We start from the raw sequence: 17,303 nt of genomic DNA on the forward strand, positions 1-17,303 counted from the left end.
TGTAATGTATATAATAACTGTAACAAATGTATGCAATGTAAAAAAAAAAAATATTTTAAAAGTAAATCATGAGTTTACACCGTTCATGAGTTTAGAGAGGGCGCTTTAGCAGCAAGCAGTCGCAAGTACGCTATTTCGATGCTCCCATATTTTAAGTTGCAAAGTAGATCTTTTCTTGTGAATTAAAATTTAAAGTACATCAGTGAACTCCGTTCTTCAAGACGAACATATAGGTGTAAAAACTGTAAGTATCTGTTAAGTAATAAGTAAAATATAAGTATTCAAAGTTCGAAGTATACGTTGGTCAACTACGCGAGAAGAGAACAAAGGAGGACGCCATATTAGAAAATACAGCAAGATCGTCAAACAAGAAGTATGAAGTGCTACAAATGCCAAGAAGACCTAACGGGGGAAGAAACCACGTAACATGTAGGAACTGCCAAAGAAACATGCATTTTTTATGTTCAGGATTGTCCGAGACTACCTGGCAGCGAAAATCAAACAAGAATCGTGACGAGTGGAAGTGTCCCCATTGCAGAGATAACAAAGGAACGTCGCTTTCGACCGCAGGCGGAAAACAGCCAACGCAGAAAACAACCTCAGGCAGTAAACAGCTATCAACAACAGAGGGAATTAAAAACAAAGAAAACAACAACGGAAACCCAGGTGAGCCATCTTTAAATGCTTTACTAGAAAATAGATTACAAAACCTAAAAGACTGTTTAATCGATTTTGTTGGAGAACTATTTAAAAAACATACCGCACAAATTACAGAAAAATTTAACCAATACGAGGCATTTATTAAATTTAATAATGACTCGATAGAAGATATGTTACAGACCGTTAGAGAAATTAAAAACTGCGTCAAAGAGCTAACTGAAAGACAGCATAATTTAATTAAAGAGACAACGGACCTACGGCAAGAACTAAACTCTCTAAAGCAACAGTACGAGCTCTCAAACCAACAGCAGCACAAAAATGACCTCCTCATAAATGGTCTCCCAGAAATAGCTACGGAACCTCTAAGAGACACTGTAATACAACTAAGCCAAAAACTCGGCTCCCCCATTGAACCAAGAGACATCCAGTCAGTGCATCGGTTACCACAAAAAAGGAAAAGAGAAAATAATACCCGTCCTTCTCCCGTCGTAGTGCGACTCACCAACAGCCTAACAAAAACTACACTTATAAAAGCTAGCAGGATTAAAAATCCAGTAGTAAAGGATCTGAAAGGAGACCACGACAACACCCCAATATACTTGTCTGAATACCTTACTCCACACTATCAGAAAATATTCTACCAAGCAAGGAAAGTAAAAACAGAAAACAATTACCAGTTTATATGGATAAGAGACAGCAAAATATTCCTTAGAAAGACACAAGACTCAAAATCAATCGAAATAAAATCCGTAGATGACCTCAACAGGCTGTCACATTGAAAGGAATATTGACAACTCGTAAAGAAGGACCAGCACCCCAACCAACATGAATGCACACCATCAAGCAGACGTAATCACCCCGGAACATGATAATTGCCACATTCTGAAATCAATATCAGAATGGAAACAACTGACAATCCCCAAAAAAGGACTATCTATTCTCCACATCAACATCAGAAGCATTCAAAAATACTGGCTGACCCTGCAAGCTTATCTGAAGGAAGATATAGACGAAATAGACATTTTAATACTGACTGAAGTATCTATGACAAACGAAGAGGCATCCTCCTACCAAATGCCACACTTCCAACAACACAAACACTGCAGACAAACAAAACGAGGCGGTGGTATAATAATATTTACCAAATATAAACTAGAAGTAACAGAAATAAACTATAAATTAGAATACGCAGAAAATATATGCATCGAAATTAAAAACATCAAACAAGAAAACTCCCTGATATTAAACGCAATATACAGACCACCCAACTTAAGCACCACAAAATTCCTAGAAGAACTAAACAGATGGCTTTCAGCCACGAAAGTAGGCACCTCAAAATACTTGATAATAATAGGAGACATTAATATAAACATTAGGAACATAAATAACAACACAGAACAATACCTAGACCTATTATCGGCATATAACATAACCCCATCCATACAGTCGTATACACGAGAAGAGATAATCGGAAACACGACAACCTCAACCTGCATTGATTATATAAATATAAGGGCCCCTCCAAACAGCCACACAGCAGCCGTCATAACATGCAAACTAGCAGACCATTATTTCACAGCATTGCAGTTACACACTGAACCAGAACCCATAAAAATCACTGAGACTACAAAACAGTATCATAGCATTGTAAACGAAGCAATAGTGAACGATGAAATCAGAAAAACAGACTGGATGCAGATAGCATCTTTAGACTCTGCTGAAGCTGTATATAATAATCTTAAACTTGCATTTAACAAAATATACAACAAAGCATTAACAAAAATAAAAATACGCCCCCAAACGAAACAAAATCCATGGATAACAGACAACATACTAACAGACATACAAAGAAAAGATGCCCTATGGAAACAACTTAAGAAGTCACCGAACAATATCGCTTTAAAAGCTGAATACAAAAGAAAACGGAATCTCCTAACAACCCAGATTCGAACGGCAAAAAGAAACTATTACAGCAACAAATTAACAACAGCACAGAATGACATAAAGGAAACCTGGCACCTGATTAATGAAATGCTGGACAATATACACAGAAACAATAAAACACAGCTTTGCCTGCGACCCCAAATCCCTTAAACAGTTGGCAAACAACTTTAATCAGCACTTCGTGAACTCTGTCCAAAAGCTACAAGAAACAACCTTTCCTCACACATACGAACATTCTCCACTAGGTCCACGAGCAACCCAGTCGATGTGGTTCCCCACAGTAACAAAAGAAGACCTATCACTGGCAATTCAACAAATTAATCCTAACAAAGGACCGGGGATAGACGGAATCAGACCAAAAGACATCAAGAAACACTCAACCGACCTACTTCCAGTTATACAAAAACTGTTAAATAAAATCTTCGAAACTGGACACATACCTGAAACACTGAAGACTGCACTAATCACACCCATACACAAACAAGGAAAAAGAAACATAATAAGTAATTACAGACCTATCGCCACGCTGCCTGTAATCAACCAAATCATGGAGCGCATTGTACATCAGAAACTCTCCACATACGTTGAAAAATTTCAAATCATACCCAAAACACAATATGGCTTTCAAAAAAATAAAGGAACAGCAACACTCCTGGAAGATTTCACAGATCTAATAAACGCTGCATTGGATAAAAACAGAATAACATTAGTGGTATTCATTGACCTAACAAAAGCATTTGACACACTAACACATAAAACCTTGTTAACGAAACTTACCCATATCGGAATTGGAGGTCGTCTACTCCAGTGGTTTAAAGCATACACGAAAAACAGAAAGCACATCACACGTATAGGATCAGCACACAGCAAAGAGGTACATGTAACCTGTGGAGTACCGCAAGGAGCTGTCCTATCTCCCATTCTATTTAACATATACACACACGACATAAGCCAACTCCCCCTAAAAAGTAAAATCTTCCAGTATGCAGACGACACGGCCATAGTATCCATTCACAACAATGCAAATATCGCTTACACAAATATGCAACACGACATCAATCAAATCACTAACTGGTTAACCGAAAACGGCATATATATAAACCCTGGAAAAACAAAGCTAATGATATTCAAAAACCCCCAAACCCTGCCCATAGAAACTAAATATCTCACAATCAAACATTCATCCTCCTATACACAAAGTGCAGAACCTAAAATCACAACCATCACACAGGTGAAAACAACACGCTACCTTGGACTTCACTTCGATGCAGATCAAAGTTGGAATAGCCATACAAACTACCTACATACCAAGCTTAGGATAATAGCAAGCAAACTATACAGATTAAAAGACATTGCCCCAACCCACATAAAAATACTAATCTACAAAGCATTATGTGAAAACATTTTAAGATATGCAATCACATCATACGCATTCTGCGCAGACTACAGACTTAACAGGCTACAATGGTTGCAAGATAAAATGATAAAACTGATATTCTGGGAACAACCCACTCTTATGCAGGAAGCATGGACAAAACACAAAATATTTAAGGTGAAACACTTACGCCACTACACAGTCATGTTAAAACACTACTACAGCCCAACATATAGAGTAACCAGAACAACATATCAAATAACAAGACCGCAGTCAACAAACTACATAACATATAAGTACAACAATCACTACGGCAAAGCCGTCCGAAACTTCTACGTACCTGACATGATAAACAAACTGCCGTTCGACAACAGAAACCTAGGAACATACAGAGAGCTGAAACAGGCACTATATAAATATTATAGCGAGAATGAAAATTAGAGCAATTCCTGTTTCTCTCTCCCCCACCACACATACACACTCACACAAACCTACGACAACCCCTCCTCTCAAAAAACTACCACTACAAGAACACAAAGAAACAAACACACTATGTCTAAATCCAACCCTATTTGCACAAAAAAAAAAAAAAACTGTAATAGCAGTCAAAGTCTTTCAAACACGTACCAACAAACAGTAAAATCAACACCTGGCTTGTGACCACCATAGGAACACAACCATGAAACCACCACCCTCTGTCATCTATTATCTTCCTCAGATAAGCTCTGCTAAGCTTCGAGGAAGAAAATTACTAACTTGCAAGTATCTGTTATACACACTTGTAATGCGTTATAAATATTATATACATATAATTACTACAGCAACTATGTATGCAATTCATCTGAGACATAAAAAAAAAATAATAAATAAAAAAAAATAATAAATAAAAAATTCTTTATAATCCTTATTGTAAATACTGTAAATATTATTATTGTATGTAACTTATACTGAGACAATAAAAAAAATAATAATAAATAAAAATTAAAAAAAAATAACTATTGTATATATGTATGTGTAAATATTTTAGCAGTGAACAAAAATATTATTTATTTTAAAAAAAAATTATTATAATTTAAAAATATTAATAACTCGCCAGTATTTGTTATTCACAATTGTAATGTATTATAAATACTATGTATATATATATATATATACGTGTATATAAAACCATTGTTGTATCTATGTATGTAATTTATCTGAGAAAATAAAATGTTTAAAAAAAAAAAATTATTATTATTATAAAATGAGCATTAACGCACTAAAAGACAGGCAACACAATTTGATGAAAGAGACATCCGAACTCCGTCAAGAACTTCATTCTCTAAAACTACAATCGTTTAAATCAGCAACAACATAAAAAAGATCTTGTCATAAACGGTCTTCTTGAAACTGCACCTACAGAAAACCTCAGAGACGTGATTTTAAAATTAGGCCATGTAATTGATATTCCCCTACAGCTTAACGACATTCAGACCGTAAATCGGATTCCTAGGAAGAGCAAAAACCAAGGCTTCTCACGACCTGCCCCAGTCATAATTCGTCTTAAGAGCAAGTCCACAAGAGACAATCTTATAAAAGCCAGCAGGTAGAAAAAACCAGTTGCCAAGGACTTGAACGCACAGCAAGACAATACACCAATCTTCCTATCCGAATATTTAACACCATTCAACCAGAATCTGTTGTACCAAACAAGAAAAGCAAAAATGGAAAAAAATTACCAATTTTTGTGGACCAGAGATGCCAAGATATTCATAAGGAAGTCACAAACTTCAAAGCCGATACAAATTAAAAGCAAGAAGACATAGAAAGGCTGCCACTGTGAAGAAAAAAGCCTCCTAAATAGTTCAAAAAGAAGCCCACAATAAAAAAAGAACTGAACCATCAAGACAGATGCAATAACACAGGATATATCGGCAATTTCACTTTGATCCGACCTTTCGGATCATTCATTTGACCTCCCAAAGATCTGCCTACTTCCAACACAGCAACCAAATCAATAACAAATATATGTATATATAACCAGTATCACCCTCAGATAAGCTAATTACAAAGCTTCGAGGGTGCAGTTGAGTTACATCCCAGTAGCAGTATTGATCTAACATTATTCACTTAACATTCTGTAATGAATTCTAGTAGTAAACAGAAAATGCGATAGTAATACTTCAGTTATATATTTAAGTTTAAAATTATATATTTAATTTACAATTTAAATTTAAAAAAATTATTATTATGTAAACTGCAACATAAGTAATATTGTTTAACTTGTGAGTTATTAAGTGTAAAGTATTACTATGATTATTATTAATGGTAATAATACACACTTTTTACTCTTGTGTCAATGAGAAATTCTGCAAATGATAATGATATTAAGAGTAATTATAATTCTTACTGAACCATTTTGCAAGAAAAAGATGCATTGTTGCCTAAATGTTAGTATATTCATGTAATTATTTGAGAGATAATAAACTATAAAAAAAATTATTATTATTATTATTATTATTATTATTATTATTATTATTATTATTATTATTATTATCAAACCTATTAAACATAGGTTTGATTTCGTAACTTGCCAACACAGCAAACAAACCAATAAATAATAACTAACTGGTGTAATCCTCCGATAAGCTTACAAATAAGCTTCGAGGGTGAAAGCTGAGAAAATACATCTCATCCAAGATTTAAAAAATAAAAATCCAAACCCATATATCACATTTCAGTGCTATAGTTCCAGCACTTAAATATACTAAAAATATTAAAAAAATAAAATAAATAAAAATAAAAAAATTAAAATTTTAAATATATATAACGGTATATAACCCATTATTAAATGAAGAAATGCTGTATTATTATTACTATTATTATTAAAAAAAAGAAAAGAAAGAAAAAAAAAGAAAAGAAAGAAAAAAAACAGAATTAAACCTGTTGTGAATAGGTAATCACAATATTAATCATAATTTTAATTTTAAAAATAAGTGTGTATATGTAAATAGGTGTATTATAATAATAAGCTATGATATTGATATTGAAAAAAAAAAAAAAATATATATATATATATATATATATGTGTGTGTACATTTATATTAAAAAAAAACACTGTACTCTACATTTTGTACTGAACAGAAAATGTAACAGTATGTAAATACTGTAAATATATGTAAATACCCTGTATGATGATAAATAAAATGTTATTACAGTTCAAAAAAAAAATAGATTATTATTATTATTCGGTATCTGCATGGTGTGCGGGATCCTCCGTAGCTCAGTCGATATAGACGAATCCCTTTGGGTGAAAAGACCTGGGCTCGATTCCCGTCAGTGATGTGAGGAACTTTTATCTGGTCTCTCTCGACAAAAGGTGAGTTATCCAGTCTCATACGGAGGTAGGGGGTTTTTTACACCCGTAAACTCGGGTTTTTCGTCCCCCACAGCAGGCAAATTGGTCCCATGAACACACGCATCTACAGATATAAGACACTCCGGTATTGCTAAGGCAACCACCTCGTCCTTGAGACTGTCGCGGTTGCGAAGTCCACAAGTAAAGAACCTCAAGGGTTCGTGAAAGCTTAAGACAAGGCAAGACATTTCCATGGAGTGTGGAGACTCATCGTGGGAGACCCAAATAAACTGTTATGACGTCAATCCTCTCCTTAAACTCATTCACTGTCAGGGAACTCACAACTAATTCATTCAACTCATTCACCACTCTCAAAAAACCCCTACTAACCACACTCCTTCACAACTTCCACGGATGGCCCATAGTTCTCTATTTGTTATATATATACTAATTTCTGGTGTCTGTCCGTCTGTCAGCCACCCCCTTATCCATGCTACCAGCCTCATCTCCATTCTCATTCTCTCCTGTTTTTTGAAATGGCTTTCCATGCGGTATTCTCTCAAATGCCTTTGCAAAGCCCAGCAATATCATGGTGAAGCCATTTCCTTTGTCCAATTCTTCGGTCACTTCATTATAAAATGTGAATAAGGCAGGACCTACCCTTTACAAAGCCATGCTGCCCACTATAGAGTATCGCATCCGTATCCACTGAATGTTGGTTTTCAGCTTTTAGCAACCTTTCCAATACTTTGACAACACTCCCGATACATATTTTGGTGTGTACTTTGCTACTTCTGTCTTGGAGCCACCTTTATGCAAAGGTACTATCTTACCTTCTTTCCACTCCCTTGGAACCCTGCCAGAGCTGAGACTTAGATTGAAAAACTTTGTCAAAGGCAATGCCAATCCTCTTGCACATTCAAGTAGTACACGGGCTTGTATGACGCCAGTCTCACTGCTTTGTTCACATTTCTATCTTTGAATATGCTGAACACCCTCGTCTTCATTTACCTGCATTTTGATACGTCTGTTTGTCACATCAGCAACTGGAAAATCTCCGCCTGAATGACACTCGCTTCAAAACTGACCACTCAGCAACTCAACTATTTCCCCTGCCTCTGTAGCCCTCCCACCATCAAAGTCATTCCACCGAAGTCAATTTTCGTCTTACTTGCTACATCCCCCCCCCCACTTACACTTCAGATGCAAAAGTGATAAACTGCTTTTGCCGATGGCGTGATGATCATGATTCGCAATGGCTACAAGTAATAACGGCTAATGAAGAACTTTAAAAAATAAAAAATGCAGAATGTGACAGGAAAGTGGCATTCGCGTAAACAAACTAACTCTAACGGTCTTCCTAAGCGAGGAAATTCTAGAAGTAGCCGCAATATAAAGTACCCAGCATATAAAAATAATATAAAATAACCATTGACGGCAAATGTATCTTCAAGAAGCACAGCCAGCCTGGCTGGCCGAGTGGTTAGCGTGTTCGCTCTCCACTCAAAAGACTGCGGGTTCGAATCCCGCAGTGGGCATGAATGTTTGCGATTGTCTGTGGAAATACTATAGTAATCGTGGTCGGCGGTCGATGGCGTTGGTGTAGTTGGTGGATTGAGTGGCGGAGACAGAGAGATATAGAGTGGGTGTCTTCCCTTGATGAGTCCTTGGACTCCCTTGAGGTGTCACGTAATAATAATAATAATCGCATATGCATACAAGTAAACCTTTTAGCTAAGTCGGCAAGGCTAAATTGGATTGGACCAAAGCGAGCTAAAGACAATATACAGGAACCATTCGACCGTTCATGACGTGTGCCACACGCGCTTGAAAAGATGCACCGAAATCTATGAAAAATCAACGAATATTAACAACTAATTGTTGTCGTCTAACACCGATCTTCTTGAAAATACAAACATTCTGCCTTATTATTACAGTCAAGTCCTTCCCTAATACCCTTAATTTCAATACCCTTAATTGCCACTGATGCCATCTGTTCACTCCCCTAATATTTCTTTCTTAGTACCCTCATAGCTGAGGTCCTTTGATCCACTTTTCATTTCTTCTTGAGCTCTCAGAACCGTTAGTTAAAATTATTTTGAAAACCTTCCGCGATCACCAAAACGAGGGTTTACTATTTTCTCTCTCTCTCTCTCTCGTTCCATGAAAAGTCATTAAACTGGCTTCATTCCACGTTACTTTTCTTAATTCTGTTGACTTAACCCTTCTACATTAACGTTGTCGCCTTCACTACAGGGGTTGTCATAATGTGTTTCTGCAGATCAAGTTGCAGACTTGCTTTAGTCTTTTTGATCGAATACTCCACCGCTTTCTGTATTCCAGATCGCCCGACGTCTACTCCTCGCACAAATCGATTCCGTGAAGTTATGCCAGATAAATATTCCAAAGGAATGCAAAAACTGCTTTCCTTCTTCATATCTTCGGCAACTGTCTTATGCCGCGGCTTATCTCATTTAACAGTATTTCGAGGTAATTTCTCCAGCCATCGGAGTAACTTTAGATTCCTTTTATATCAACTTCATGATCTTCGATGCCTTTTTCTTCGTGTTTTCTTATTTTGGTTTTCATGGTTTTTATTTTTAATATTCTTCTTTCAAATCTCTCCCCACGACGTCTGTTTATCTTCCTTTAAATACGACTTAGCTTTCTTACCTTTTTTCTCCATATTCTTCTCGAATTCTTACTGAGATTGGAAGTTATTCAATAACTTCTTTTCATGATCAGCATTTTTCAACCTCCGAAGTCCATCTACAAGAAGGTCTTGTTTTTCCATTTTATTGTGCAATTTTAAATGCTTTCCTGGCTCGGGCGTTTCTTTTTCTTGATTTTTTGTATCTGTTACCCTCTTTAACAACCCAAAGAATTCCTCTCCAACTTCGATACCATAACCACACGCAGCGATGTCTCACTGTCCGACTTACCATTTTGAAATTTGCTGATCTTGAAATCGGCTCTCATTCAAGGAATTAATCCTCGCTTTCAATGGTGGGTACTGCAGCTGCTTCCTTCTTTCCCTGTCCCTGAATGAATAACGTTATTATTCAGAACATTCTCATCTGTTTTGATGTATTTTGTCTCAGAAAAAAAAAAACTGCTTGGATGCTCTTGGTATTTCTGTAATTCCTTTCCTAAGCCCGCCTTTTTACGACTAGTCCCTCTTACATCGAACGTGTTCATCTTCATTTCTACTTGGTTTCGAGATTTTCCAGTAGCGTTTTCAATCTTCACTCCTTGACAAATATAGCGGGACTTCGAGCTCTTCAAAGATGTTCTTGGACGCATTTGATTTCTTATGTACATTACGACATCTGCTCAGTGGATCTGAAAAGGAACTTGATCGGCTATTCCGATGATTCAAGTAGTTTTTTCCGATCCACTGAGCAGATAGAGGCTCTTTTCTGTTCTCAAATCTTATTTCGAAAATGTAGCAACCAAAACAAGGAGGTATTCATTTGCTTCCTCGACATCGAGAAAGCATTTGACAAAGTCAAAATCGTCGAAAACATGTTCTCGAACTAAAAGGCATCTGTTCAAGTTGATGGTATTATTACAGACTCCATTACCATCAAACGAGGAGTAAGGCAAGGACGTGCGCTGTCACCTCTCCTTTTTAACATCTACTCAGAAGCCATATTTCAAAAAATCTTTCAATGTAAATGGTGAAATCATCAGTAACATCCGATATGCTGATGACGCAGCTCTCCTGGCTGACAATATTCAGGAGCTTCAAAATATTCTCGTACCAGTGAACGAAGAGAGTGAAAGAATGGGATTAAGAATAAATATCACCAAAACTAAATTCCTGCTCATAAGCAAGAAATCAATTCTTAATGCAGCACTTTCTTTAAGCGGATAGAAAGAGTCACAAAATTTAAATATCTCGGATGGTGGTTAAATGAAGAATGCGATCCAGAAATGGAAATAAAAGTTAGAATTGAAATGGCAAGAAAAAATTTTCTCCTGGCGAAATTAGCGCTGTGTAACCGCAACATAAATTTAGAGCTTAGAGTACGCGTGGCTAAGTGCTATGTATGATCCGTACCGCTGTACGGTGCAGGAACTTGGACCGTGAAGACAACATCAATAAAAATTCTTGAAGCCTTTGAGATGTGGTTATACAGGCGAATGTTAAAAATCCCACGGACAGCAAAAACGTCCAATCAGGAAGTACTGGAACAAATGGGGAAATCACCTGAACTTTTAGATACCATAAAAAGAAGGAAAACTGCATATCTTGGTTACCTACTTTATAACAAAAAATATACTTCAATTGATTATAAAAGTGAAGATAAATGTAAGAAGAGGACAAGGAAGACGAAGAAAATCTTGGCTGGCAGACCTCAGACAGTGGAGTGGCACGAGCTCTGAGGGACTGTTCAGAGTAGCTGAGGATCGCTCAAAATTTTTCAAGATGGTCGCCGAACTCTGATGGGACTGAAAGGAAAAGTCTTTCTTACGTGCTGAGCACCAAACACCGTCAACGCTATCTTAACGATAAGTTCCGAAATAAGGAATTTTACAAAAACAAGATTTGTTTTTGTGTAATATTAAATGCAAAAGTGTTTCTTTAGCGTATAAAGTGTGACGTAACTTACGTGTAGTTCTGAAATTATTTCCTTGTAATGCTCATCAACATTTGAGAGGCATTCAAATGCTTCTGCCGCTGTGCAAGTTTAATTGAACTGATAGTCTCGTGAGGTTCAGAGCATGTCTGCTACGGAATCAAATTTCAACATTCGGGAGCACACCATCGACGTGGAACTCAAATTTCATAATTACAAAATGTCCTTGGAAGTATTAAACGCATGCAGTAGTCGGTATACCGATTTCTGTGTGAAATCGGCACACACACACACACACACACACACACACACACACACACACACACACACACACACACACACACACATTAATCTCCCAATATGTTGTCACTATTTATATTTTGTGTGCTGTTTATGCCGTGCAATTGTTCCACTTCTTGTAACCCGGATGAGCTCTTGGGCGATGCACGAGATGTTTTACAATTTTATCATTTTGAAAGAAAATTCAAATGAATGAGAGGCAATGTGATGATACGCTAAGATGATAATGTAATGTAATATTAAGCAATGATAACTCAACAAATGAAAGGAAAAAATAAGAAATTAATGTTCTTTTTATCGTTTGCCACTCGTTTAAGTGGAAGAAATTTCTTTTTCTTTTAACCTCAAAAAACCTCCAGTGAAGAAAAGATATTCCGGTGGAATGGTTGAATATTGTCCACTCCAGCGTTTCCCAAACTATGTTCTGCAGAACACCAGAGTTTCGTGGAAAGTGAAGAAATGAAAAATTATCAGAATTGATACGAGCCTGGAATGGTTTTGAATGCTGCGACAAGTTCAAACACGTTTGAAAATCAGGCGCTCCTCGTTTTGGATCGTGTTATTAAGGCCGGCGCGCGCCGCTGGCATTGACTTAGTCGCCCGTGGCTGTCGACACCTCCGAGCGCGAGTGAAGTACGGAGGTATCCATTCTAGGAAACGTGCGGTCACAAGCAAGGTCAATGCGATGCGATGCGGCCCGGCACGCCTGTAGCGTGCGCTGTCGCATTTCTGCAATACGATACAGCCTGGTGCGGCGAGAGTGTGCGCTTAGCTTTACTCTGAATACGAGACCGATGATGCTCGACTCTAACCAAGGTGTTCCGCTAAAATTAAAAGTTTGGGAAACGCTGCGCTACCCAGTGGTAGACGATATTCACAGCAACCAGTGAAAATGAGTTCCCTGTTGCTGTGATTAGTGGAACTGACGCCTCAGGAATAAATCACCCTCGTTTAAGTTCGCCAGGAAAAAAACAAAATAATGACGATAAAAATAGTTACCACATCGTCCGTAAAGATTCTTACTGGACAGTTAAACTCGAGTGGGTTGGTTCGCAAGAATTTGGGGTTTCCATTTGACGGTGTTGGATAAAACATCCCCAAGTGTTTTGGATTCGTCGTTACTCCGTGTTGAGTGAGAGGGTTTATTTTACTTAACATTTCCATCGAACAATCGTGCGAAGTAAAACAATCGAAAACAATCAAGGACGGCTCGTCTTGCTTTGCAGCGTCGATTAGCTTGAGACGCTGCGAAGAAATGTGGTGAATGTCGCTTTACACGTGGTGAACTGAAAGGGAGGTATCTTACGCGTGCCGTGTGTTTCTCGAAACAAATGTCTAAAGGTAAGGTGTCCGTCATTTAGGGTACTTTCTCTTATTCCGCAACAGCGCAAGCGCACGACTCACATAAAATATGACGTCATCGCCCTCAGCGTTTCTTTCAACTGTACACGTCGCGATTCTCCCCGGTATGTCGAGCGATATTCAGTCAGACTGGTACGAAAAGCACTGCACGAACTAAGTACTTCTTTATTAGAATGGGGTTTACACAGCTCACGTGCGTCCAACGAAATCGTTTCCAACGCGAAATTCCACCAAGGAAGATCGAAGGCGTACTGGGCTCGGTGAGTCCAATCCTGACCTCACCGTAGGCTGAACACCTCGCATCGTTCGATTCTCTCGAGGGTTTTGTTCTCTCTTCGGATGGTCCAGTTTAAGAAGGCACAAGACATCGGCGATCCGATTCGGTGGAGTCCAAAATAATTCGCAGGAGGGAGCGGGACCAACGGTGTCACACCGCGCTCACAGAATACTGGCCGATGAACGGAGCACTGAAGCTGGCACGCTCCTGGTTCCTGGTGAGCGTCACTTGAGTCTTCTTCTGCAGCAGTTCGTTGCGGAGTCGCTTCACCTCTTCTTCGGCACTGCTCCGCAACTGCAAAAGGAAAAGGAAAAGAAATGCGTGAGTGTGAAGAAGAGGAAGCTCGATCCAATCGCGCACATCAAATAGATATAAACAATTTCTGTGGGGGGGGGGGAAGACAACCTAAGATGAATGTCATCTTCAGTGACTTGTGTTACCAACGTGATCAAGAAGTTTGCGGCTTCTGTGCCCCTGCGAGGTAGCGGAAGGTAAAGGTCGTCGATTATACTTCAGACTTGGCAAATGTTTGCATAGAATTGAGAAGTATCCAGTAAATTCATTCCATCCAACTCTCTCCCTCTCTCTGTCTATTTTTAAAGAAAGCATCTTTTCCCGATTTGTTTCTGTTACTTACTGTTCTCAGAAATTTGTATTTCCATTTTCGTTAGACTTTCTCTTTGCATTCTTCATCTCTGGTATTTCAGGGAAAAACAAGCAAATCCGCAAAATCGTGGTATTTTATGGGAACATTTTTTTTTTTATTCGCAGCGATACCCATTTAAAATTGGGGTAATTACTTACATGTCTAGATGACCATTTATACATCGTAAGACTTGAACACTTAGTTGCCTGCAACCCCCTGTGGAAATGACGTTTGCGTCCATAGCTTTAGGCTATTAGAAGAAAGAACATTCAGAATTCGATTCAAGCGCCGACTAGCGGAAGTTTAGAAAAAGTGCCTCAAGATACTTTTTTTTTTATCATGGTATTCATCAGCAGAGGACGAAAAAATAAAAGGCGAAAATGCATTCCTTTAATTAAATGCATTTGCAAATATAAATAAAAAAAAAGAAAACATCCAATAAGAAATAATTTAACCTTTTTTTTTTCAACAATTTTTTTGATTTAATATATTTATGAATAAATAAATAAAAATTCGCCGACGCCTTTTATTCACCCAAGGGAGTAGGCAGGGTAGTTCAGCCCTAACTAACTTTAGGGAACCGGTGGAAAACCAACTCGACCCACAGCTAATCGCAGATGGCGGATCAAGACTCTCGGTGATGTTAATTGGCATCCGAGGAAGACAGCAAGGCAGACAACTGCAGCCATTTCCCGGTTCTTGACCTCATACGCTCTTGTCTGACATGGCCTGGGGTCAGTTTAAAAGGATGAGAAACACCACTTTCCAGGAAAAATCTCTTTTTGCTGTGTCAGAGATCGATTACTCCAGAACTGGTCGAAGAAAAAGAGAAAAAATTCCTCTAGTCTGGACTTTCTTGGGGTGGCCTACTGCTTTAAATGCTATAAACGCAAACATCGCTCCCTCGGCCTTGTGAAAACATTGAGCAACTCAAAAACGAAATAAAATTCATAAGAAAAAATAATTTCATCTATTTTTTTAACTATTTATAGAGTCGCTAAAAGTTTTAAAGCAGGTCTTTACAAATCAAACGGGCCTTAATTTTACGATTGTTTTTGCCGCTAAGACGAGTTCTTAACTTGGTTGTAACTAATCCTTTGCAGAAACGACTTTTCTTCCGATTTAATGCACAAAAATCATTGTCTGGAGTGACAGGAGCAGATGGCCACAATTGGGACTTGAATTCCTTGTGTTGTCCATTACAATTTCTCAACTGGTCCCCCAGCAACTCATTTGTTGCTGTGCATGTGTTGAGAAAAACTGCTTTCTGTGCTTTGACGGTGCTCGACATGACAGCAGCAAAATGTCAGTTAAGTTAAATAGAAGATAAATATTATTATTATTATTATTATTATTATTATTGTTGTTGTTGTTGTTATTATTATTATGGTGTTGTGAATTAAAACCGATAAAATAAGCGAATCAATTGCGATTCCAAATTCGTTTCGCGAACGCAGAGCCCCTCACATTTTACGTTGCTTTCAATTCACTTGTATTTTACGATACCCCACGGATATTTTATATTTCCAGTGAAAAAAAAATTCCTCCTCCTTTCTGGGCCATATTGAACATTCCTCGGCAGGTGGGCATATTCCTCATTAACAGGATGCGCGTATTTCAAAGGATAACAATAATAATTATTATTCTTATTATTCTTTGAAATTATCCTGTGCGATTTTATCCATGTGGAGAAAATGAAATAATCATGACGATATGGAAGTCAAGTATCACTTCAACCCCACCCCCCGCCACAGGATTTTGTTTAAAATATCTATACGCTAGACACTTTATCAAATGTTACAGTTTGGTTGTAATGCTGTGCACAACTGAGCCAGTTTTCCTTTAAGCACATTTAATGTTTTTCAGGTTTTAGCAACTCTTATTATAAGGAGGTTATTAAGCTTTATATATGCCAACAGGTTAAAGAGTTTTCTTTATAGGCTGATATGCATACTATATTAGTTTTTTCTTCCTTTAAATCTTGCAGCATTTAGACGGATTGTCATTAAAAAAAAAAAAATTATTATTATCGAACATCGACAGGTCTGAATTATCGATATCGCAGTTCCCGGTGATAACAACATTATCAACAAAGAACTGGAAAAAATTACTAAATATCGAGATCTGGCAATCGAAGTTGGCCGACTGTGGCTTAAACACACCAAAGTCATCCCGATAGTTATCGGTGCACTTGATGCAACTTAAAAGAAGCTGTCCAACTATTTACAGCAATAAAACATCAACGAAGTGACCCCATATGACCTACAAAAAACAACATTACTTGGAACAGTCCATATTTTACGACGCTACCTGACGGACTATTCTTAGATTCTTGGGTAGAATCTGAATCTTTCTGAATCAGCAGTCAAATTGTTGTTTATGTAATATCTTGTTTTGACTGTGTATCAATTATGTGAATAAAATAATAATAATAATAATAATTATTATTATTATTATTATCTGACCTGCCCTTAATTATTATTAAGGGCAGACCTCTTGGCAAGCCTGATGTCCTTCTGCAATATCACAAACTGCTCACCGGATGTCGCCTATGGCTTTCGAAAGAAGAACCTCAAAGAATCCTCATCTCGGTCTTCATACTATCAAGTCTTCCAATGCTGGTGGCCTTCCTCCAGTTTGTTCAAAACGTTTTCTCCAGAATTCACAACCATCCTCTATCGCCTATATAATAAGCTGTCATATTCACGTGACCTCTATCCAACAGCGTTGAAGCAAGCCTGTGCCTTAAAAGGAAGATAAACGTTAGCCATGCAACAAACTTCGAGTTCCTCGCACCTGACGGTCTCCATCGCTCTCGA

At 37.7% G+C, this 17,303-nt stretch overlaps 2 protein-coding genes across 2 annotated transcripts in view; both read right to left on the minus strand.

The window, feature by feature from the left end:
* LOC150107063 (BTB/POZ domain-containing protein 6-like) overlaps positions 1–13,690 on the minus strand; it is a 97,200-nt gene extending 83,510 nt beyond the window's left edge. Inside the window, exon 1 of the mRNA XM_090392937.1 lies at positions 13,604–13,690. The gene's annotated coding sequence lies outside the window, so the exon portion shown is untranslated. The remainder of the gene's footprint in view (positions 1–13,603) is intronic.
* A 12-nt stretch (positions 13,691–13,702) lies between these two features.
* LOC150107064 (uncharacterized) overlaps positions 13,703–17,303 on the minus strand; it is an 80,600-nt gene continuing 76,999 nt past the window's right edge. Inside the window, exon 11 of the mRNA XM_090392934.1 lies at positions 13,703–14,132. Coding sequence (XP_090249060.1) covers positions 13,989–14,132 — 144 coding nt within the window. The 3' untranslated portion in view covers positions 13,703–13,988. The remainder of the gene's footprint in view (positions 14,133–17,303) is intronic.

Source organism: Typopeltis vanoorti, chromosome 5 (assembly GCF_054136105.1).
Source record: "Typopeltis vanoorti isolate ZY-2024b chromosome 5, IOZ_Tvanoo_1.0, whole genome shotgun sequence".
NCBI classification, from domain to species: domain Eukaryota; kingdom Metazoa; phylum Arthropoda; class Arachnida; order Uropygi; family Thelyphonidae; genus Typopeltis; species Typopeltis vanoorti.